This window comes from Portunus trituberculatus, chromosome 27, assembly GCF_017591435.1.
Source record: "Portunus trituberculatus isolate SZX2019 chromosome 27, ASM1759143v1, whole genome shotgun sequence".
NCBI classification, from domain to species: Eukaryota; Metazoa; Arthropoda; class Malacostraca; order Decapoda; family Portunidae; genus Portunus; species Portunus trituberculatus.
In genome coordinates this window covers 1,929,878-1,953,877 of record NC_059281.1, presented here as the reverse complement: position 1 = coordinate 1,953,877, position 24,000 = coordinate 1,929,878, and the positions used below count along the sequence as shown (strand labels likewise).

Here is a 24,000-nt window from a genome sequence, read left to right as displayed (position 1 = left end):
CATGTTGTTTTTCTTTCAACTCAGGAACGATATTATGCATGTGTCCAACTCGGGGATCGACTGGTGAGAAACGAGGAAGCGAATAAACTAGTCACATAAGGCTTTGCTAAGTCGCTAACCTTAGCGCAAAACATCTCGCACCAATTAATACCACTTCCAGTCATTTCTGGGAGAAATGAATGTCATTTTCATTTGTTTCACATCAATTAAGACTGGTTTAGCAAAAAAAAAAAATCCATGATGTGGCTAGCACTGGCGAAATCACAGTCTCAGATCTGCTGACGTTGTACGGGTTAAAACTAGCAAACAGATCTCAAATCCAGGTTTTCCTATCATAAAAAAAATCACTCAAGAGAGCTAAATCATGCTTTCAGGGAACAAGACATCAAAATTTTGTGCAAAACCAGGGCAATATCGGAGTTGAAAATTGCTAAATCACAAATAATTTTTAAATATAAATTTAATCTTAACAGTCAAAAATCATCTAACCAACTAAGTGATATGCCATAATTTCTTACACGTCATATCTCTTTTTTACTTTTCTTTTAGAATCCCTTGTTTTTATCCTTTTGTAAACTAATGTATTTTACAATTTTCCATTAGTTTATATATAAAAAAAACTTTTTATCTTTTAAAAATGATCAGATATTTAATTTATATTTTTTATTAGAAATCCATGGATTAGATAACTTTGATAGAAGAGTATCAAAAGCTAGGGTTTATAAGAGCAGACATCGTTCCCAGCACCTCTCTTATTCTGGAGATCTCTTGTTGTGTGTATATATATATATATATATATATATATATATATATATATATATATATATATATATATATATATATATATATATATATATATATATAGTAAGAACTGGCAAATTCAGGAACTCCCTTTAAGACTCCCTTTAAGACTTCTTTTAAGAGTTTTCAAGACATTTGTGTAAAACTTTCTGCTAATTCTTTACTATTCTGTTAGGGAGTTTGAATTCAATTGGGCCTTTTTTATTGTATTATGTTTTGCTGCCCTTGGCAAGTTACCCTCTTATATATATATATATACATATATATATATATATATATATATATATATATATATATATATATATATATATATATATATATATATATATATATATATATATATATATATATATATATATATATATATATATATATATATATATATATATATATATATATATATATATATATATATATATATATATATATATATATATATATATATATATATATATATATATATATATATATATATATATATATATATATATATATATATATATATATATATATATATATATATATATATATATATATATATATATATATATATATATATATATATATATATATATATATATATATATATATATATATATATATATATATATATATATATATATATATATATATATATATATATATATATATATATATATATATATATATATATATATATATATATATATATATATATATATATATATATATATATATATATATATATATATATATATATATATATATATATATATATATATATATATATATATATATATATATATATATATATATATATATATATATATATATATATATATATATATCAGGAGGAGGAAGTAAATACCTACCGAAGCGATAATTCATTCCCAGTGAGGTCTAACAGCACTAGTTCAGTGAGTGGTGTGAGCTTTCCATTAATGTTATCCGTGATCTCACTGAACGTTTCCCTTTGTGTCTCACAACTGAAGGGGGCTTCCAAATCGTGCCCTCAAAGACAACTCTCTTTCTTCACACAAATCTACATGAACTTACCACAGACACACCCTTCACTTAAAAATCAAGACACACCTTTCACTTAAAAATCAAAATAAAAAAAGTGGCGACTTCAAATTCAGTCTTGGAATCCCCTTCTGGGGAGGGGACCAGAAATGTTTCCCAGTCGGACTGCTCTCTCGGTGGCGACCCAAAATGTCTTGACATCTCCCTCGATTTTTACATTCTGCTACATTCGCGGTATTAGATCTAAATTTCAAGGTGTAGAACACCACTCCTCTACTTATCCTCATCTTTTTCCTCATCGAAACACAGATGTGTGAGGCAACTGACAGTGGCCTCTTCTCTGTTCCCTTCTACTCTCTCCAACCTCATTTTCTTTCTCAAGCTGAATGTTGCCTCTATGTGTGTTGGCAACGACTTTCGTGCCCACGCTAAGAATGGCAGTTACCCATTTTAACAATCGAGATGACAAGATTCAATGCTGATTATTTTTGAACAGTTAAGATTGCTTCTTATAATTCACAGAACGATAACGAGCGTGACACATATGTAGGTACGTTTAGTAAATATACAATCTATTATGCCAAATGTCCTCTCACCCCGATGGCCAAATGCCTGTAGGCCAAATGTCCGAGAGAGAGAGAGAGAGAGAGAGAGAGAGAGAGAGAGAGAGAGAGAGAGAGAGAGAGAGAGAGAGAGAGAGAGAGAGAGAGAGAGAGAGAGAGAGAGAGAGAGAGAGAGAGAGATTTCACCTACCCAATATATGATAAGGGGAGTGTAGGGTTTCTTCGGATACCATAAAGTGTGAAAGGGCTCAAAAAGTTTGAAGAGCTTAAGAACCACTGTTCGAGTTAATGAAAAAAATGTTAAAGTTTTTCCACTGTTATAAATAAAAGTGATGTTGCTATTGATGTTCTTAACCTATGTCTAAATGACTATATGCCTCTCTCTCTCTCTCTCTCTCTCTCTCTGTGTGTGTGTGTGTGTGTGTGTGTGTGTGTGTGTGTGTGTGAGTGTGTGTGTGTGCGTGTGTGTGTGTGCTTGTATTTAATGGGCTGGGCGATGGGGCAATATGAAAGACTGCACGACCCATGAACGAAAAGGGAGAATTGTTACTAAAAATTTAGATATACCCATTAAACCTACATAAAACGCTGTTTGTACTCCAAAATGTACAGTTTTACCTGATGAAGCTGAATGTGGAGTCGTCGTAAGTTGGGAAAGTTATTTCGCCTTTCTTGAATGTCTCTTCCTGCCTAATTTTTGTCACATGCTGGTAGAACTTCAAGTGGCTGTGCGTTGCGTTCTTCTGCAAAGCTACATTGATCTCCTCGTAGTCAGGGTTGATGGGAAGCCACGTGTTGTCACCATTCGTGAAACCTGTGACAGACGGGGAAAAGTTAATCAAGGGAAGGACGCTTTATAGATAAAAAGTAGGATTTTCGGTTGGGAAGGCTAGCTTCGCTCCTTGCAGTGAAGTCACATGCGACTTAGTCCTTTTCTTCTTCTTCCTTTGAACCCTTTCTGCTTCTCTCTCTCTCTCTCTCTCTCTCTCTCTCTCTCTCTCTCTCTCTCTCTCTCTCTCTCTCTCTCTCTCTCTCTCTCTCTCTCTCTCTCTCTCTCTATCTATCTATCTATGTGTCTATTTCAGTTTCGCCACATCATAACATTGTAATATTTCCTGTCGTATCATAATCTTACGCACGGTTATACATTGAATTCCCATCAACAAGCTACGAGTGACGTGACTTTGACAAAGGATGGAGCTAACCTTTCCAGCCCTAAATAAAGACTAGGTGGTTGGAAAAAGTTGTGCTTGTTGCGCAGCAGCTTCTGCAATTTTCAATTCTCAAAATGTAAACTCCAAAAGGCCATGGTCCTCTGGATAGCCCAGCTGGCCAACGTGACTGCAAACATATACCAACCGACCAAGGGATGCAGGCAAAATGGTTCATGGAGAGAGGAAGAAAGGACCAAATGAGGCAGAGAAACGAGACATGGTGTGTCAAGGAGGAAGAGAGATAAAAGGTTAAAAGAAAAAAAAAAAAAAAGCATAAGGCCATTCTTCACAGCCCTTAATTTTACAATTCTGCAAGCTTTTCCACAGTGAAAGTAGCCCCTAACACACACACACACACACACACGCCCGGTAGCTCAGTGGTTAGAGCGCTGGCTTCACAAGCTAGAGGACCGGGGTTCAATTCCCCGGCCGGGTGGAGATATTTGGGTGTGTCTCCTTTCAAGTGTAGCCCCTGTTCACCTAGCAGTGAGTAGGTACGGGATGTAAATCGAGGAGTTGTGACCTTGTTGTCCCGGTGTGTGGTGTGTGCCTGGTCTCAGGCCTATCCGAAGATCGGAAATAATGAGCTCTGAGCTCGTTCCGTAGGGTAACGTCTGGCTGTCTCGTCAGAGACTGCAGCAGATCAAACAGTGAAACACACACACACACAGTGTAGTGCTTAGCACGCTCGAGAGGGCCGGGTTCGAATCCCGGAAAGCGGCGAGGCAAATGGGCAAGCCTCTTAATGTGTGGCCCCTGTTCACCTAGCAGTAAATAGGTACGGGATGTAACTCGAGGAGTTGTGGCCTCGCTTTCCCGGTGTGTTGTGTGTGATGTGGTCTCAGTCCTAACCGAAGATCGGTCTATGAGCTCTGAGCCCGCTCCGTAATGGGGAAGACTGGCTGGGTGAACAGCAGGCGACCGAGATGAATTACACACACACACACACACACACAACGGCGACGATCGTTAAAGCAGACTCAAAACAAGTGCTCCGGTGTGGGTTACACTGCCACGTCCTGTGAATACGAAGCCCAGCAGACCTGGTGATGTATTACGTGGAGGAGAGGGGGCTAGGTTAGTGACCCTGTCTCCAAAGTTATATTGAATTTGCCTGTGTTGAGGTCGAGAAGTATGGAAGGGGATGAGAATATGGATGGCGCAATCGGCACTGCGGTGTATGTAAACAAGAGAGCCAAACCAAGAGGACCCAGGAGTGAGATTATTGAGACACCTCTGTTATTACGACGGCTGGGAGATTGGAGTAAGGAGAGCGGATTCCCCGGATTTAAGGAGGAAAGAGTCAACATGAGAAGGATTATCACAATGGAGAGAAAAATTGTAGTTTTGAGGGAGATGGTTGTTAGGATTTAAAAAAAAAATAGGATCAAATGATCGCCCTTAATGGCAGATGTGCGAGCTGTAAACTACCACTACAAGGTTTTGAGAAAGGCTAGACACCAATGTAGAAACAGGAAAGGGGATAAGTGAAACAAAACTGGAGGAATAAAAAAATAGGTTTGGAAATATAGAACAAGAAAAGTGAATTTTGCTGAAATAGTTAGCAATATATAAGAGAAAACGAAGGACACAGTAATACAAGTGGTTAAAGAAAAGGAAGAATTAGTGAAAGATACAGTGGAGAAAAGGACGTTTATGGTTATATATGGACTAGAAGAAAAAAAGAATCCAGTGAAACTTGTTAGGGAGAAGGAAGAGAAATAGATGATTAAGGAAATTTTCTCAATGGTTCAAGGTGAATACTCGTAACTGTTTTGAGAAAGAAAGAGAAGAAATATACGCACTTGGTGAATATAGTCAGGGAACCAAAAGACCACTAAAAGTTAAAATGAGATCGCAAGTAGGAGTAGCAAAAATATTAGCGAGGACTGGAAAGCTGGCTAGTGAGACAAAATAAAACATTATTATGATAAAGAGAAAGATGAATCAGCTAGAAAGGGAAAAAGAGAGAGAACTGAGAAATGAAGGTAAGGAGAGAGAAGGAGAGAAAAAGAAAAGAAGAAATTCTACCGGAGAGTACTACACTCCTAAAACAAATGGGTGCAAAATGGGTGTGCCAAGGATATTTATAGTGATGAAATAGTGTTACCCTTATTCTACCCATACAAATGTACCCTTTCTGAATCCCAAATGTACCCTTTTTTAATTCCAAATTTATCCTTTTCGAAACCCAAAAGTACCCTTATAGCAGAACCGTCCTATTAACGTAACTTGCATTCCAGTAGCTCTTTTTCTATAAGGTTTTCTTGCCCTTGGCTAGTTTCCCTCTTGCAAAAAAAAAAAAAAAATATATATATATATATATATATATATATATATATATATATATATATATATATATATATATATATATATATATATATATATATATATATATATATATATATATATATATATATATATATATATATATATATATATATATATATATATATATATATATATATATATATATATATATATATATATATATATATATATATATATATATATATATATATATATATATATATATATATATATATATATATATATATATATATATATATATATATATATATATATATATATATATATATATATATATATATATATATATATATATATATATATATATATATATATATATATATATATATATATATATATATATATATATATATATATATATATATATATATATATATATATATATATATATATATATATATATATATATATATATATATATATATATATATATATATATATATATATATATATATATATATATATATATATATATATATATATATATATATATATATATATATATATATATATATATATATATATATATATATATATATATATATATATATATATATATATATATATATATATATATATATATATATATATATATATATATATATATATATATATATATATATATATATATATATATATATATATATATATATATATATATATATATATATATATATATATATATATATATATATATATATATATATATATATATATATATATATATATATATATATATATATATATATATATATATATATATATATATATATATATATATATATATATATATATATATATATATATATATATATATATATATATATATATATATATATATATATATATATATATATATATATATATATATATATATATATATATATATATATATATATATATATATATATATATATATATATATATATATATATATATATATATATATATATATATATATATATATATATATATATATATATATATATATATATATATATATATATATATTATTCACACACACACACACACACACACACACACACACACACACACACACACACACACACACACACAAACCTGCCATATAACCGCCGTTCCACTGCATGGGCGTCCTCTCTGGATCTCTGCTGTGCTCCTGGTAGTGATCCCGTCCCCAGCGACAGCCTTCGGGATCCTTTGTATCTTCCCAACTGATGAAAGTGTCTTCCATACCTGCCGAAATCATTCACACATTACCACACTTGTTACCTTGAATCTTATTTTGAATCCCTTCTACTGTAATTGAAATTTTATTTTGTATTATTTTTTTTCATCGTTCTAGCGAATAATTACCGATATATCTACATTGTTAACATGAGAATGACTCTTGAGAACCCGGCATCCTCATTTATGATTAAATGGTTATCCACATCTGCATCTGCACAACACTCAAGATGTGGTGAATGTATTTTACACATTACAGGCAATATAGTGTACAGAACTTGCAGATGCAGAGAAAATTAATTAATGTTTTCCTGATTATCTACTTGAAGTACATCGAATTATTTTCTTTTAAATTTATACAATCTAATACTTTAAGAGTTTTGCAAAAGGGCAAAAGGAGAAAGAGAATTTTGGATAGTGAGTATGCATGTATTATTTAAGCATACAAAAGTATGTATGTATGACACACATTGTGCTGCATGTGTAATATATGTAATACTGAATAAGTACAGATCATGCAGGAAATTAAAGATGTCTTTAGAATGTATGACTGAGGCAGAGCAAAATTAGTATTGTTCAATATCTAAAACACTCAATTCCTTCATATCTTAACTTTACACAACCTTTCAGACAACTATCCTCTCTCTTCTTCAGTGACTCTCAAATGCTGCCCTCTTGTAAATTAAACGCCTTCTGTCTATCCTTTACTTATAATCTGAACTGTAAACTTTTCATCTCACCTTCAACTAAAACAGCTTCTATAAATTAAATATTCTGAGTCATCTCTACTAGTTTTTATTTTTTTTCCACCACTAACTGCCAGCTTTGTACAATGGCCTTCTCCGTAAATGTATGGAGTTTGCTTCATATGTATGGGGGATTCCAGCCATATTGTTCTTCTAGGAGAAGGTATAATCAAAAGTTATTCGTCTTATCAACTCCTCTCTTCTGATTGTTTTCAGCTTCTTTCTCACCGCCGTAATGTTGCACCTCTTGCTATCTTCTATCGCTATTTTCATGACAACTGCTTTTCTTATTTTGTTAATTATATGCTTCCACTCCCCTTCTTCCGTCCTCATACCTATTTTGTCAACTTAAGTAATAAATAAGAGATAACAAATATCATCAATCATTCATCCCTTCCTCTAGTATACTCTGGAACTCCTTTTCTGTTTCTGTGTTTTCACCTTCCTATGACTTAAACTCATTCAAGAGGGCGGCTTCATAACATTTACCTTCTAGTTTTGGCATATTCTTTCTGAACCAGTTCATGAATTGCAACTCAGTGGACCATTTTTTTTTAACCACAGTTTTATTTAATGTAAAAGGGGGAAAACCAGCGAAGGGCAAATAAAAACTAAAAACAGGCTCACTTAGTTACCAGGTTCCTTGCAGGTTCGACAGAGTTAGACAAAAGAAAGGGGTAAATATCTTGAAACCACCTTATGAAATGAAGTCAAATCATAAGAAATTGGAAATACAGAAGCAGGCATGGAGTTCCAGAGTTTAACAGAAAGGTAAGAATGATTGAGAGTACTGGTTAACTCTTAAATAAACGAGTTGGACAGAATAAGGGTGAGGAAGAAGAAATTCTTGTGCAGCGAGGTCACAGGAGAAAAGGAGGTATGCAGTTAGTAATATCAGAAGAGATATTAGGATGAAAATATCGATAGAAGATAGCAAGAGATGGAACAATCCAGAGGTGAGAGAGAGGAGTTTATAAGACGAAAAGCTTTTGATTTCACCCTATTTAATAAAACTGTGTGAGTGGAACCTCATCCCTATACATATACGAAGAGGACGGGTAAGGCGCTTGTACAAAGTTAGTAGTTGGGAGGTGAAATAAATTGGCGGAAACGCCTTGGAACTTTAGCTTTACGGAAAGATATGATGGCAGTGGTGTCATCAGAATGAAATAATGGAGGGAGAGATGTATTAAAATTGGAGAAGATATTTTTGGCCAGATGCCGAAAGTCTTGAGATGAGTTGGATCTGAAATATCCTTATATTTTGTTAATGAAAGATTGTGTGGCAAGTTGAAAAACAGACTTAGTATGATTCCGGGCAGAAATATATAGTACATTAGATTCAGGTGATGGATGGCTCAAGAACCTTTTATAGTCAACTTCTATATCTTATATAACACGAGAACGGGCTGTGTTTTAAACCAAAGTTTAGAATTTTAGGTTGAGAAAAGAGAGAGGAATGTACTCCTCCATGCCAGACATCATCACCTCTGTTATGCACTCAGCACACAGAGTTTGGTTTCTAACACGGAAACAATAATCATTTTAGGGAAAATCAGCTAGTAAAGAATCTCCTCCAATCACCCAACTGACAGAGGGAAACTGACAGATGCACCCTCACTTTGAGGATCCTGAGGAAAAATTGGAGGAAAGAGCAAGATACAGATAAGATATTATAATCCGTGGAGCTTTACTGAGTACAGTGGATAACACAATAAGCAGAAGGATCTGAGTAAAAGAAAATGACAAGAATGGTAGGCGTATCTCCACAATGGTCTCGAATACGAGTAGGGTGTTCCATTATTTGCTCTAGTCATGGAGGATAGCAAAGTTCAAGGCTAGTTCAACAGGGTGGTCAGTGAAGGGAGAGGAAAGCCAAAGCTGGTTGTGAACATTGAAATCTCCAACGGTGGAAATCTCCGCGAAAGGAGATAGAAACAGAATATGCTCCTCTTTAGATGTTAAATAGTCAAAGAATTTCTCATTATCAGAGGAGTCAGCGATGAAATAGACAGCAGAAATAAAATTAGTTAAGTAATGACTTCTGAGTCAAAGCTAGATAGTGGAAAACTCGGAAGATTCGTGAGCGTGGATATAAAAGCAAATCAAGTTGTTGCGCACATAGACACAACATCCAGCTTTGGACCGAAAATGAGGAGAGAAAACGTGAGAGGGAACAGAAAGTGCCTACTGTCATTTGCTTCAGACATATGTTTCAGTGAAGAAGAAATGAGGTTTAGTAGAGGAAAGATGGTGTTGTAGAAATTGAAAACTAGATATGAGACCGTGAATGTTGCAGCAGTTAATGAAGAAAAAGTTGGGGGTGTCAAAAAAGTTATGGCCAATATCAAGAGAGCAGTCAAAGTTTGGGAGATTTATGATACCCTACTCAGAAGTAGAATCTGAGGCTGGTGTTTAAGTCGCCATTCTTTTTTTTTTTTTTTCAGTGAAGGGCATGTGTGTGTTAAGTGTATGTAGTTTTGTGTGAAGGAGGAGAGTTGTCTTTTGAGGCAGGCTGTAACTGCTCTCTTGATTTGTTAGACACAAAGAGAAACTTTTATCGAGTTCACACCTAGCTTTGATAGCAAGTTCACAGCATTCACTGAACTGATCCAAATCAGAACTGGGCAAACCAGAAATGGTTCAGAAAAGAGCTAGTGCTATTAGACCGTGCACGGAGTAAATTATCGTTTTGAAAATTGTCTACTACCTCCCCCTGTCCTAGGCCGGCTCCCTTACTAAATAAAAAAGATGGTTTTCAGCTTGACTGACGAGAGAGAGAGAGAGAGAGAGAGAGAGAGAGAGAGAGAGAGAGAGAGAGAGAGAGAGAGAGAGAGAGAGAGAGAGAGAGAGAGAGAGAGAGAGAGAGAGAGAGAGAGAGAGAGAGAGAGAGAGAGAGAGAGAGAGAGAGAGAGAGAGAGAGAGAGAGAGAGAGAGAGAGAGAGAGCCCACTGTTGCACTTGTCGCTTGTGCAGCCATACGACAAGTGCAACAGTGGGCTCAACGACGCTGGTAAGAAGACCTTAAGACCAAACTCAGCGGTCGTTCAGTGGGTAGTAAGACCTGGTGGACCACACTTAAGCAGCAGCAAGGCCTGACACCAGATGATGATGTTCCACCACTACACAAGTCCGATGGTACAGTGGCCACCAAACAAGATGTCAGTACCTGATCTTGAGTGCCCTCCATTTGTGCCAGCCCTCACAAATGCGAAACTTTCCACCATTACCATCACTATTGAGGAAGTACGGCAACGTCTGTCACAAGCTGACACTAACAAGGCCTTAGGCCCAGACAACATAAGCCCTCATATCCTTAAGCGCTGTCCCTCTCAGCTGGCTACACCCCTCACCGCCATTTTCCAGCATTGCATCACCACTGGAGTGTGGTCCTCCCTCTGGAAGGGTGCCAGAGTGGTGACAATACACAAAAAGAGCAAGAGGACTGATCCCAAGAACTATAGACCTATTTCCCTTCTCTCAGTTCCTGGTAAAATACTTGAAGCCATTATAACAAACAAAATATCTTGCTTTCTCGGCTCACATCATCTACTTAATACCAAACAATTTGGTTTCCGAAATAACAGGTCAGCACCAGACCTGTTACTTCAATTAATCACCACCTGGCATAAGTCCCTAGACCAGGGAAAAGACACCTTTATCATTGCTCTCGACATTGCGGGAGCATTCGACAGGGTGTGGCATCACGGCCTAATCACCAAACTGAACAGCTTGGGTATCCACGGGCATCTGCTCCTCTTGCTGCAAGACTACCTGCGAGGCAGATACCTCAGAGTGGTGATGAATGGACAAACATCAGACCAACATCCTATCTCTGCCAGCGTCCCACAGGGTAGTGTTCTCGGCCCTCTCCTCTGAATGCATTTTTAATGACCTGCTCCAGCTCATTCCAGAGGCACATGCATACGCCGATGACTGTACCCTGACATTCCCTTGCGACAGCGGTGATCACTGTGCGACTGTCGCACACATCAACCAGGTACTGCAAACCATAGTTTCATGGGGGCATCGATGGCAAGTGGAACTTGCTCCTGACAAGACACAGGTGATGCTGGTTTCCCGACGACACTCCCCCCCTGACACACCCACCATCTTACTTGATGGAAGGGCGTTACCCCTGCAGGCTTCCATCTCCATACTTGGCGTGGAAATGAACAGTGCCCTGACCTTCACTGGACACGTCAGGACTATAGCCAAGAAAGCCGCATGGAAACTTAGTTGCATCCGGCGCGTCTCACATCTCCTCGACTCCCAGGGAATCTCCACCCTATATGCAGCTCAAGTCCGCCCCCTTATGGAGTATGCCCCTCTCACCTGGTTGTCCTGCCCCCCCTCATACTTAAGCCTTCTAGACAAGATCCAGCATCGAGCACAACGCCTGATACGTCTGAAGGTCCCGCCAGACCAGCCGTCCCCTACCATGCAGCCTCTTCAGCAGCGTCGTGATGTGGCAGGGTTGTGTGTCATTTTTAAGACTCACAAGCAAGGCGCCCCGCACCTGACTGCATTCCGCCAGCCCTGGGCTCAGCCACACGGCTACACCACCAGAGCTGCCACATCCAGGGATCACCAACTCGTCGTCCCTTTTGCTAGGACGGAGACCTTCCTTCGCTCCTTCCTTCCACGTTACACGCGAATGTGGAACCATCTGGTTATGCAGACACAGCTTCACTACACCACCTCCCTACACACCTTTAAGTTTGCTGCCAATGCATGGATTAAACAACCATAGCATGTAAATAGCACATGTACTGTACGTGTTTGTATAATTGGTAATTTAGTTTTGTATATTTTAGTTGTTCCATGTATTGAATTCCATGTCAAAGAGTTTTTCAGCAGCTCTACTGAAGCTCTTGACTAACCAATGTATAAAACATATGAAATAAAGTAAAAAAAAAAAAAGTAAAAAAAAGAAAAGAGAGAGAGAGAGAGAGAGAGAGAGAGAGAGAGAGAGAGAGAGAGAGAGAGAGAGAGAGAGAGAGAGAGAGAGAGAGACACACACACACACACACACACACACACACACACACACACACACACACACACACACATATATATATATATATATATATATATATATATATATATATATATATATATATATATATATATATATATATATATATATATATATATATATATATATATATATATATATATATATATATATATATATATATATATATATATATATATATATATATATATATATATATATATATATATATATATATATATATATATATATATATATATATATATATAATTGGGGTTGTAGGAAAGGAATCCCACAGATTTAAATAAGTTCGTCAGAGTCCAAGTCATGGGAAGGAAGAATTACTGAAACAGATACTGGAGGAAATATTACTCTCCTACCGAAACGATAATTTGCTCCCAGCGAGGTCTAATAGCACTAGTTCAGGGGGTGATGTAAACTTTCCATTAAAGTTAGTTGTGGTCTTGCTGAAGGTTTACCTTGTGTCTCAAAACTCAAGGGAGCAGTCACAGTCTGCCCTCTAAAGACAGCTCTTTTTCTTCACACAAAACTACATGCACTTACTACACACACACACCCTTCACTTAAAATTCAAAATAAAGAGATAGCGACTCCATATCCAGCCTCGGAGTTCCCTTCTTAGAAGGGGACCAGAATTGTCTCCAAGTCGGACTGTTCTCTTGCCTGTTCCCAAAAATGTCTTGACATCTCCCTCAACTTTTTCTTCATTAACTTCTGCAAGATTCGCGGTCTTAGATCTAATTTTCAATCTGTAGAACACCACCTTTTCTCTGCTAAACTTCATTTTATTTTTCTCACCGAAACACAGCTGTCTGAGGCAACTGACAGTAGCCTCTTCTCTGTTCCCTTCTACTTTCTCTGTCCTCATTTTCATTCTAAAGCTGGATGTAGCGTCTATGTGCAAAATGTGTTAACTTGCTCTCGTGCCCACGCTCTCGAATCTTACGAGTTTTCCACCATCTGGCTTCGATTCAATACTCACTCTCTAACTAGATTTATCTGTGCTGTCTATCTATCCCTTTAACTCCTCTAACTATAGTAAATTCTTTGACTTAAAATTCCAAAGCGGAGCACTTTCTATCCCTCTATCCTATCAGTGAGATCTCCATCCTTGGAGATTTCATTGTTCATCACCAGGTTTGGCTGTCACCCATTCTCTTTCTATTATTCATTAATGATATTCTTACGCAAACCTCTTGCCCTATCCTACGCTAATGATACCACCTTACATCTTTCCGCGACTTTCCACAGACGATCAGGAAGTCAATAGATCATACAGGGACGCAACGCCTGACTTTTGATTTTTCTAAGTTCTCTGATTGGGGCAAAGACAATTAAGTAATGTTCAATGCCTCAAAAACTTAATACCTTCATCTATCAACTTGACACAACCTTTCAGACAACTATCCCTTTCTTCTCCAATAACACTCAACTGTCTCCGTCTTCAACACTGAATATTCTCGATCTGTCCTTTATTCATAATCTTAATTGGAAACTTCACATCTCATCTCTTGCTAAAACAGCTTCTATGAAATTTAAGATTCTGAGGTGTCACCGCCACTTTATCTCTCTTCTCCAACTGCTAACTCTGTACAAGGATCTTATTCTTTCTTGTATGGAGTACTCTTTTTCATGTTTGGGGGTTCCATTCTCACAATTTCATTAGATAGGGAGGAATCAAAAGCTTTTCGTTTCATCACCTCCCCTCTTCTGACTGACTGTCTTCAGCCTCTTTCTCACCGCCGGATTGTTGCATCTCTTTCTATCTTTTATTGTTGTTTTCATGCTAACTGCTCTGCTGATCTTGCTAATTGCATGCCTCTCCTCCTCATGTGGCCTCCCTGCACAAAGCCTTCTTTCCCTCATCCCTTTTCTGTCCAACTCCCTAATACAAGAGTTAACCAATACTCTCAAATCATTCATACCTGTCTCTGGTAAACATTGGAACTCCCTGCCTGCTTCTGTATTTCCATCTTCCAACGACTTGAATTCTTTTCAAAGAGAGGTTTCAAGACATTTGTTCCTGACTATTGGACACTCTTTTGATCTTTAAGGAAACTGGGAATCCAATGACCCTTTTTTTCAGTTTGTGTTCCCTTGACCAGATTCCTCTCTTGCATAACATATGTAATTTTTCAATATAGTTTCTCTAGTCTTTTTATAAAGAAATGATTAAATGGGAAGGTATTATGTGATTTATTATCATGTTTGTTTGCATTACAAAGATGTGAAAAGGAAGTTTATTTTTGTGTGTGTGTGTGTGTGTGTGTATATATATATATATATATATATATATATATATATATATATATATATATATATATATATATATATATATATATATATATATATATATATATATATATATATATATATATATATATATATATATATATATTGTATACAGCCCTTTGTTTTGAAATAGACTCCCAAAATGGCTTCCGTCTCTGTTGTTATACAGAGATTTTGCCAAGATTGAACCTAATTATCTTCAACAGTGTGAGTGGAACCCCTGAAACATGAGAAGAGTATTCCTTCCAAGGATGGATAAGGCCCTTGCACAGAATTAGCAGTTGGAGGGGCGAGAAAAAAAGATGGATACATCTCAGAACGCTTAACTTCATATAAGATGTTTTAGCAAGAGATGTGGGAAGTTTCTAATTTAGATTACAAGTAAAGAATAGACCGAGGTTATTCAGTGTAGAAGAGTGGACAGTTAGTGTCATTGAAGAATAGGAAATAGTTGTCTGGAATGTTTTTTCGAGTTGATAGGTGGAAGAATTGAGTTTTTCAGGTATTTTGAAAGATTTTGACATTTTATATTTATGAAGGAGTGTTTGGTAAGTTAAAGAACATACTTGGCTTGATTATGGGTAGAAAAATAAAGTACATGAGAATCAGGTGACTGAAGACTAAGATTTCTGTGCCCCAATAAGAAACAGCGAGATCAGAAGTCAGGCGTTCTGTGGCGTCCCTGCGTGATCTGTTGACTTCCTGAAGTGTTGGTCGTCTCTTAAAAGACGTGGAAATGTGTAGGCTGATATCATCAGCGTAAGAACGGATAAGTGGTGAAGTTTGGTTAAGAAGATCTTTAATGAATAATAGAAAGAAAATGGGTGATAGGACAAACCGGTAGAGGATCTCCACTCTTAATACATTTAGGAGAACAATGGCCGTCTACTACAGCAGCAATAAAACGGTAGGAAAGGAAACTTGAGATTAAGTTGTAGAGAGAAGGATAGAAACCAGATCAGTTTTGAAATCAAAGCTTTCTACCAGACTCTATCAAAGGCATTTCATATGTCTAACACAAACGCAAATCTTTCACTGAAATCTCAAAAAGAGGATGACCAAGACTTAGTAAGGAAAGCCAGAAGACGGCTATGACGGAAGCCATACTGACGATCAGGTAGAAGATTGTGAAATTACTGATGTTTGAGAATCTTCCTATTGAGAAGAGATTTGAAAATTTTTCAGAAGAGATTAAACCTATAGGACGCTTGTTTGAGGTATTAGAAAGGTCACCCTTCTTAGAAATAGGCTAAATGTAGGCAGACTTTCAGCAAAAAGGAAAGGTAAAAGCCGATAGATTAGGTCAGCGAGAGCATGGAAACCATCATTATGAAAAATTCTAATTATAGGTATAGTAGGAATGGGGCAGGAATGGATGGATGGATTTTAAAAAGGCGCCGCAACAGCCAAGGTCATATGGCGCCGCTTCAAAAATTTAAAATGTATAAAAAACAGTTAAAAACAATACAGTATTAAAAACTAAAAAGGACAATAAAACTAAATAAAATATTAAAATACATATAATAAAATAAAATAAAATTCAAAGCTTTGGGAGAAGGCCAGCTTCTCCCAAAAACCTAAAAACGTCATGGCCCTGGGCCAGACACTCTGGTCCAAGGACCTTTGAGATATAATAGACACCGCTATCTCTACCGCGACAGCGGTAGAGGTAGCGGTGTCGTAACTCGATCAAACTAGGGCACTCTACCAACAGGTGCCGCACGGTGAGCGGCACCAAGCAGTCATCACAGTAAGGTTGAGGGTCCCTGGTCAAGAGGTACCTTTGTGTAAGGTACGTGTGACCTATACGCAGTCGCGCCAATAAAGTCTGTGCACGGCGATCCCGGACATGGGAGTATGTCCACTGAGGGATAGTGGAAGTAGTGATCTCTCCCATTTTCGAGGTTGCGACCCCCGTTAGCCATCTCCTCTGCCAAATTGCTGCAACTGCCACACGAATTAGAGGAAATACATCTCGAAACGGAACAGGGCAGGAGATGGAGCGCGACTTGCTGCCTCTTTAGCGAGGCGGTCTGCGTGTTCATTCCCTGGAACACCAACGTGACCAGGGACCCAACAGAACCCAACACGATATCCTCGTTTGGTAAGAAGATATAGCCACTCCAGGGCTGATAAAACCAAAGGGTTAAGGAGATAGTGCAAGAGAGAGCAGTAAGAGCACTGCGACAGTCACTAAAAATTGTAAAAGACGAAACAGGGAGAGTAAAAATTATCTGTAAAGCTAGGACTATGGCAGACAGCTCCGCAGTAAAGACGGAGGCCACTGAAGGAAGGCTGCCAGACCGATAAAAAGAGGAAAACCACATTAAACCGAACGCCTGCGTCGGATTTGGAACCATCAGTAAAAACAGGGATATCATCAGAATGGATAAAAAGTGTTCTAAAACCGTGTGTGGGACAGAGCTGGCAGAAAATCCTTCTTGCCATCCATGGCAGGAGGGCATAATGAGATAACAGGAAGCTGCCAATAACCAACTCGTGGGAGCCGGAAAGAGTACACAGGAGTGGGGTCGATAGATAACTCCGCCATGAGATTTGCCACTCGAAGGCCAAAAGGTTTAGGGAGACTCGGTCGAGTGACATACGCCTGCGAACGCGAGTCCCGCAACATTGACAGACAAGGGACAGAATCGGGAAGACGGTGGGTGCGAAACCAACACCGGAGCATCGAAGACTGGCGCCGGAGGTCGAGCGGCCAGAAACCAGCATCCACTAGAAGGCTAGGTATTGGAGATGTCCGAAATGCACCTGTAGCCAAGCGGACCCCAGCATGATGCACGGGGTCAAGCGTGCGTAGTCGTGCATCCGTTGCGGATGAGTAGATCTCACAGCCGTATTCCAGCTTTGGAAGTATGAGTTTACGGTGAAACAGCAGCAACGTGTCCCTGTCCGCACCCCAAGAGGTGTGACTTAAAACCCGAAGAAGGGATAATGCCTGCCGACAAGACGCCTTAAGAGAACGGAAATGGGGAACCCAGGTGAGACGGTTGTCAAACAAAAGGCCAAGATATCGAGTCGCCTCCACGCATGAGAGGCGTCTATTGGCGAGGTATAAATCCGGGTCTGGATGGACACCACGGTTGCGACAAAATGCATGGCTACGGTCTTCGAGGTGGAGAATCGAAAACCGTTCATGTTGGCCCAACTGGACACCCTATTGATCGCCAGTTGGAGCTTGCGCTCAATCAGTGACATCCTAGCAGCAGCAAAAGAAATACATAAATCATCAACATATAAGGAGCTGTGAATGCCATCTGGGAGAGTATCTATAACACCATTTATGGCGACTGCGAATAATGTAACACTAAGAATACTTCCTGTGGGACACCATCATTTAGAGCAGTAGCCTCAGAGAGAACACTCCCACTCGAACCCGTAAAAACGTCTGGATAAAAACTGCTGGATAAAATAGGAAGGTGGCCACGAAGGCCAAAATTAAACAAAGACTGTAAAATGCCATGACACCAAGCCGTGTCGTAGGCCTTCTCCAGGTCAAAAACACTGTTACTTGATGGTGGTGATTAGCGAAGGCCTCACAAATGGAAGACTCTAGGGATAAAAGAGCATCAGTAGTAGACCTCATCTTTCGGAAGCCGTACTGTACCGATGACAAGTACTTCCCTCTCCAAGTACCACATGAGTCTTACATTTACCATCTTTTCTAACACTTTACAAATGCAGGACGTCAAAGATATAGGACGGTAGTTCGTAGCCTGGAGATTATCTTTCCCAGGCTTCGGAAATGGGAGAACCACTGCCACAGCCCAAGAAGATGGAAAGTCACCGGTATGCCAAATCATATTATAAAGATTTAATAAAAGTTAAAAGCACTGTCAGACATGTGGCGCAAGAAGGCATAAGGAATATCATCTGGCCAGGAGAAGAGTCATGACACTGGGACAAAGCAGTCCGCAACTCGGAAGCAGAGAAAGGGACATTATAAGACTCCTCCAGCGGAAGAAAAATTTATGCCGAGAGATTTCATTCTCTGGCGGTGACGTGCGCCCGGGGCTGCAGGATGCCTCCGGGAAACACTGGCAAAGTGCCCCGCGAAGAGGTCGGCGACAGTCCTAGGGTCTGCCACCGTTCGCCCAGCAGACAACAAAACTGGTGGGGGAGGAGCAGAATACTTCCCAGCAATTCGGCGGACTTTGTTAAAGACATCCGTAAGAGGGTGCGGACGTTAATGGAAGAGACATAAGCTTTCCAAGAGGCTCTTTGTGCCTCTTTCAAAACGCGGCGGGCCCGAGCTCGGCAGCGCCGAAAAGCTTCCAGGCACTGCGGGTCCCCACGATGTCGCCGGAGACGAGAGAAAGCTGCCCGTTTCTCTTTCACCGCTTTAGTGCATGCTGCGTTCCACCAAGGAACGGGACGCTTAGTAAAGCGACCTGACGTCCTAGGGATTGTCTGAAGCGCTACTGAAATAAAAAATCGGTAAAATAATCAACAGCCTCAGCACAAGTAGAAAAGTCAGCCAGCGGACGGATAAAAGAGCTAAGGTCTGTGAATCGAGGCCAATCTGCCTTGTCTAAAACCCAGCGTGGGGCCGGGACTGTGGCTCAGAGTTCACAGATTCCAATAAAATCGGAAAGTGGTCACTACCGTGTAAATCCGGTAGGACCCGCCAATTAAAATCAAGGAAAGAATTAGATGTACAAAGAGAAAGATCGATAGCTGTAAAAGTCCCAGTAGGACTGTGGAAATGTGTAACATCCCCAGAATTTAAAACCTCCAATCCCTCATCCTCAATAAAAGAACCGATTAAAACCCCACGAGGATTACTAGCACCTTCATCCCACAATGGGTGACGGCCGTTAAAATCTCCCAACAAAGAAAAGGCGGAGTCAGCTGACGCACCAGGCCGTCAAGCTCACCCCTGGAGACAGGAAGCCGAGGAGGAGATATAAACTGCAAATGGTGTACAGTCGTCCCATAAAGACCTTAACAGCAACCACCTGAAGGGAGAGTTGAGTTGTAAGGGATAACAGGTATATCCTGACGGACTAGAATAGCTGTGCCACCGTGGTGGCCCTGGTCAGGAAAGGAGTGCTAAAAAAGGCACGATAGCCAGGAGGACTAGAATAAGTACTATCACCTAGCATAGTCTCTTGTAGAGCTACACAGGCTGGAGAGAACTCCGACAGCAAAGCTCGGAGTTCCCCACGAGGCGCGAAGGCCTCTACAGTTCCACTGTAGAAGCTTGAAGATGACTATTTGGGTGCAGTGGACGGGCGAGCCTTTTGAGGCTGCCCGTGACTGACCTGACTAGAAATAATCAAACGACGAGAAGACACCGGGAGTTGAGATGTGCCGGGTCGTTGGACCGCAGCCTTTCGGCCTACCGGTGAGTGATGCGAACCATCATCACTCCTACCGGTCCTCGGAGGACGAGGGTCAGGCTGGACTGCACTTTTGATACAGTGGGTCCACGAGGGACGGCTGTGACAATATCATCGGACGTCTCCACTCTCCATGCTAAGATCGTCCTCATCACAAGAAGCCCGATCTGAGACGGAGGGTGTCACAGAAGGCTGGACATAAACAAATGGTAGCTCAATTGTAGAACGGTCCCTGGAGGACTCACGATCATGTACACCGGGAGAAACCTTAGATTGTTTAGGCTGAGCTAAATCTATCGACTCCGCAGAGCCGCGGTGCCGTTTGGTCAGGCCCTTCAGAGGCTTAGGCGATACAGGTGGCAAATGGACATCTATTACATGGGTGACTTTGGTCGAGTCCGTAATATTCGCGTCACTTCTAAGTCATCGGACAAAAGGGCAAACCTATTGGCCAGATGAACAGGACCACCCGCCTCAACAGAGCGAGAGGTAGCAGAAGTTGACGTCTACGGTCCGGCAGACTCAGCTGAAGAGCGAGCGGCCAATGAAGCATAGGATGTCGCACCAGTACCATCCTTCTGGCGGTACAGGAGTTCACGGCGGGCGCTACCGAGGCTGATGAACTGACTGTTAGCAAGCTGTAGAATGTCCTGCTCCAGGCGATACCTGGGGCATTGCCTGGAACGTACCTGGTGAGCATCACGGCAATGGAAACAATAAGCTGCAGCATTGCAATGCTCCTCAGAATGTGAGTCTAGTGCAGAGCAATTACCACATCGAGAAGCTTCCTTACACGAGCTTTTGCCGTGACCGTACCCATAGCATGAGAAACACTGAAGAGGGCGAGAAACAAAACGCCTCACCCTAAGATTGATAGGACCGATATTAACACGGTCAGGAAGGGTGGAACCAAAAAGGTGAGAAGGACCATGTTGGAGGAGTTCCTCATCTTAGTCACCTTTTGGACTGAGCTAGGACACATTGCTAGTATTTCCTCTTCAGGAAATTCATAAAGATCCTGACTGTACACACAACCTTTACTGTAATTAAAGGTGGGATGAGCCTTAATAGTCTCAAACATGCTGTCAGAAGGGCATGGGAGATGTTGCAACATCCTTGCCTGCGTGATATCTTTTGCTCGCACTAGCACCCCTTCCATATTTCTTGAGGTTTCCCTCAGGAATCGTGCCGATCTCTTTGGACAGGTACCGGGAGGCATGGATGAAATTCCACGCCCATTTCTGTAGTACGCCACAAACCAACGTGGAGGCGGGATCTGGCGGACTTCAGGAACTGAATTCTCTAAATAGTTTTCAAAAGATTTGGGATGTAATCCATGTCACTGTCTGAAATATTACGTGACTGGAGAAATTCAGTTTTAAAGCCAGAGCCAGCAAGGGCAGAGATGCTACATGTTCATAAGCCAAACGGGCTTCATCACATGACAGAAAACGTTACATAGCAGCGGTTAGAAGGAAAGTCCTTATCATAAACAAGTCGAATGCGAACAACCGTGCCATACACCTTGAGAAGTGAGTGCAAGGCGTGATAAGAAAATGATGGATTAACATTTACCATCACAAAGAGTCATATGCAGCAGAAATGCGTCCCTCAGAAGAACTCCCAGAACAGGAGACTGCTGTGGGAGGCCCTTGTGGAGGGAATCCTCCTTCCCACTCAGACCTGAAGATGACGTCTCGTGGGCCAGGTCAGCCACCTCACGAGAACCTGAAGTTTTTGTGTTTCACCATATAAAAAAAGTTACACAAAAATTGGCTCCAGGGCAAGGGAAACCACCTACTGGGACTACAATGGGAGGGAGCGCTGGCTGCCGTGGACGGGGTACCTCGTCCCCATGCGGACCAGTCGTTTTAAAAAAGGCCCACATGATACGAATGTTTGTCCACGACAGAGCTGAGACCCCTCCCAAAGCATCCCAGCCTGGACACCCAACCATCCAGCACAGGACGGCCCCTATTGGGCGATTCCTCCAGCGGGTGGCTCCGCTGGTCCACTGGCAGCCTACGTAGGAACCATTTAGTCTGGCCCCTCACTGGCGACCTTACTAGCATGGGTAGCCCTCTCCCCCTCGAAAGGGCAGAGCAGGGGCCTAAGCCCCTCTAGCCTAGCTCGCCAGGTCACAGGGCACGCAAGCCCCTTTTGTGAGTCATACGTACCGATTTCCTCGCCGTTGTAAGTGAGAGGTGTGCCGGGAAGTAGTAGCACCACCATATTGAGAGCATCCACCATATCTTTGCCTAGACGTGATGCCACTCGCCCGTTGTCGTGGTTGCCGAGCTACAGGAAAATCAGAAGCAAGTAATGCAAGATCTGAACCTGAATGTCAGTTAATAAGGTTAAGTAGGATAAATCTAGGAATAGAATAATGGATGGATTTTTTTCTTTTATTTACTTATCTATTTATTGTTATTATAATCTTTTTAAGGAGTTTTAGTGAGAGAAAAGTATAGATAGGAATGATATACATATATATGTTTTATACAGGGACTACAATATGTAGAACTACTAGCCTCTTGTGGTACCCCTTATTTTCTTGAATAATTCACTTAAGATTTGAAAATTCCCAGTCATACCGAAGAGACGTGGATACATAAATTCTATCTAGAAATAATCAAGATAGAATATCAGACATAGATACTAAAGTGAATAATGAAAGAAATAATGCATGAGTTATTTTCTTCTCCCTTTAATCCAAATATTATTGGAACCTGGAGAAACATGGAGTCGAAATATCTACATTCAACAGTTAACATCTTGTAATGCTTCTGTAAATATTGTTAACTCCCTTCATTGTAAGTTGAAAGACTTTTCCATGACTGCCTGCTACTTTAAGATATTTTTTCTTGTCCTGTAGCCACCTCCAAACATCGCACAAACTAGAAATTACAAAATCTAATTTTCTTATTTCTTTATTTCTTATAGATGCTTATAAAGACAATGTCTTTAGAGCTGCAAATGATTGCATATTAAAGCAAAATATTAGGAATAACAAGGTGCTCCACATAATTTCAAATCAGAAAATAGTAATGAATGTAAAAACTCGTCACTTACCACCCAGTTGGGCCATTTCCCCTCAGGCATATTGTCCAGCCAGAGGGAGATGGTGTCCTTGATGTCGTACCCAGTGAGCGTAGAGCGATTGTTCAGCGCCTCCAACATGAAAAAGTTAAAAGGGAAGTGCGCCAAAGAGACGCTATCGTTGCCGTAGTACCTCATCACGTCCTCCACCTCAGAGTACACCTCCACCATCAGCACTCTGGAAGGAGAGAGAGAGAGAGAGAGAGAGAGAGAGAGAGAGAGAGAGAGAGAGAGAGAGAGAGAGAGAGAGAGAGAGAGAGAGAGAGAGAGAGAGAGAGAGAGAGAGAGAGATAATACTTTTTTTTATCTTTGTACTATGTATGGTTGTCTGGCGTCAATGTTTATGGAC

General features: G+C 39.7%; 1 protein-coding gene across 1 annotated transcript in view; it reads right to left on the bottom strand.

The window, feature by feature from the left end:
• The window catches only part of LOC123509917 (maltase A1-like), a 105,673-nt gene that overhangs the window by 3,515 nt on the left and 78,158 nt on the right, over positions 1-24,000 (bottom strand). The window contains exons 8-11 of the mRNA XM_045264539.1: positions 23,625-23,829; positions 22,730-22,850; positions 6,992-7,126; positions 2,985-3,180 (exon numbers count right to left, since the gene is read on the bottom strand). Of these exons, the coding sequence (XP_045120474.1) occupies positions 2,985-3,180; positions 6,992-7,126; positions 22,730-22,850; positions 23,625-23,829 (657 nt within the window). The remainder of the gene's footprint in view (positions 1-2,984; positions 3,181-6,991; positions 7,127-22,729; positions 22,851-23,624; positions 23,830-24,000) is intronic.